Genomic DNA, 2,070 nt, shown 5'->3' on the forward strand with positions numbered 1-2,070 from the left:
CATAGATCCAACACTAGTTTAAAAGACAAATATGAGAGGTGAATATCATGATACTAGTAGCTTAGAAAGTAACTTTATAAATACACAATCCAACAGCGAATTAATATTAGAAGATTACAACAGTGAAACAAACATAGAAGGTCCTTAGTCCATTAATGTTGCTATAAGCCAGACATTAAGTGAAAGTAATATATATCATTTGTTTGAAAGAGCAAAATCAAACTTTTCGGAAGTATCCCGCATTGTTAGTATGGCAAAGAACGAAAGCACCTTTATGACCCCTCAAATTTCTACAGCTAATCATAAGCTAATGAATATGCTAAATTATACTGTGCATCTAAAGAAGGTCCTCCAGTAAATTGCCGTAATTAATGATGATAAAGATACTGAAACTTTAGATCCCAAGCATAAACCCATGAATATAGAAGAAGACATCACGGATATTTCTGAAGAAAAAGATATAGTTGAAATGCTTCTTCCAGATGGTGGCTTTTTTATTGGTTCAGGGTCAGCATTGACTACCTGTGGAACAGTACCCTTGTTAATCAGCTACATTATTATGTCTTGTACGATTTGGTCTATCATGAACCAACTCATTGAAATAGTAACTCTCATACCCCTTCCCGGGGAAGCAACTTTGTATGTGTTGACAAGAAAGTATTCAAGTAAGTTTATTTCATTTGCTGCTGGGTTGAATATCTATTATTCTCAAGCAATGGTTGTTCCTGCTGAAATCACAGCAAGTTCTTTGCTTATATCATATTGGACCACTGTTAATTCTGTTATTTTTATTTCTGTCTTTTGTTTTTTAACTATAGCTATTAATTGTGCGCCTGTCAAATACTTGGTGAAAGTGAGTTTTGGGTTGCAAGTATCAAGATTGCATGTCTAATAGGATTGATTATCGAGGGAGTAGTTTTTTTTTGGAGAGAGGCCCTAATCAAACAAAGATTTTACGATTTCATTACTGGAATGTGCCAGGTGCTTTTGTTGAGCACATAAAATCGGATGGGACAGGCAAGTTCTTAGCTTGTTGGACAGCATAGTAAAAAGTGGCTTTAGTTTTGTTTTGTGTCCAGGATTAGTTACTTCTTGTGCATCTGAATCTCAAAATCCAAGGAAAAACATTCCTAGGGCGTGTGGCAGATTCGTTTATCGTCTGATTTATTTCTATATTATTGGCGTCTTAGTCGTAGGGGCAGTTGTTGCTTCAAATAATGATAACTTGATGGGTGCTATCAACTCTGGGAAATCCAATGCTGCAGCTTCTCTTTTCGTTATTGGCATACAATTTGTTGGAATCAAAGTATTGCCTCATATAATTAACGCATGAATTTTGACTAGTGCTTACTCTGCTAGGAATTGTATGTTATACGGTTCTTCTAGGTCATTGTACTCTATGGCAAGTAAGAGAGCTTCACCCAAAATATTTGCTAAGGTGAACAGGTTTGGTGTTCCAATTTACAGTGTTACAGTCTCATCTTTTCCTTTATTGGCTTACCTTAACTGTTCAAATACAGTATTGCAAGTGTTTTTATGGTATTGCTTAGTAATTTGGCCACGATTTCTGGTTTTTTAAGTTAGATCTTTGTATCAATTACCTAGTCTGAGGTATAGAAAAGTTCTTGATTGCCAAAATTTGAATGAGTACCATATAGGCCTAAACTCAAAAAGTTTGGAAGTTACACATGTATTGTATTTTTTACTGTACGTTATCCCTACACCTCTACTTCCTTCATATTCTTTTCCTCAAATTCATAACTACTCTTCTTCCTATTTCCATCCATCCCAATACTCCTTCTTAGTGCAAATTGGTATTGATATTGGACGATCTATAATTGAAAGATTTCTTGTAAATATGGTGTTGAATGGTGTTTCTATAATCAGCACTACTAATTATAGAGGCATATTGGTTTGAGCCGCAAAGTGGTCAATTTATCCACATTTCGAAACTCTGATACCTGAACAAAAATATTCCAATCATTTTGTTTTTAATATAAAAATTATCTAAGGATCTGTCTCGTTTCTACCCTATCATAGGGTATAGTTTGAAGTTATTGATCGAGGGTT

At 34.7% G+C, this 2,070-nt stretch overlaps 1 protein-coding gene across 1 annotated transcript; it reads left to right on the forward strand.

The window, feature by feature from the left end:
* Positions 1–415: 415 nt before the first annotated feature.
* AC631_05944 (uncharacterized protein) lies at positions 416–892 on the forward strand (the record flags this gene model as incomplete). The annotated part of the gene is made up of 1 exon (XM_015614773.1): positions 416–892. The coding sequence occupies one exon, from the start codon at positions 416–418 to the stop codon at positions 890–892; it is 477 nt and encodes a 158-aa protein (XP_015464399.1).
* Between the last annotated feature and the right edge of the window lie 1,178 nt (positions 893–2,070).

Source organism: Debaryomyces fabryi (genome assembly GCF_001447935.2).
Source record: "Debaryomyces fabryi strain CBS 789 chromosome Unknown contig00363, whole genome shotgun sequence".
Classification (NCBI taxonomy): Eukaryota; Fungi; Ascomycota; class Pichiomycetes; order Serinales; family Debaryomycetaceae; genus Debaryomyces; species Debaryomyces fabryi.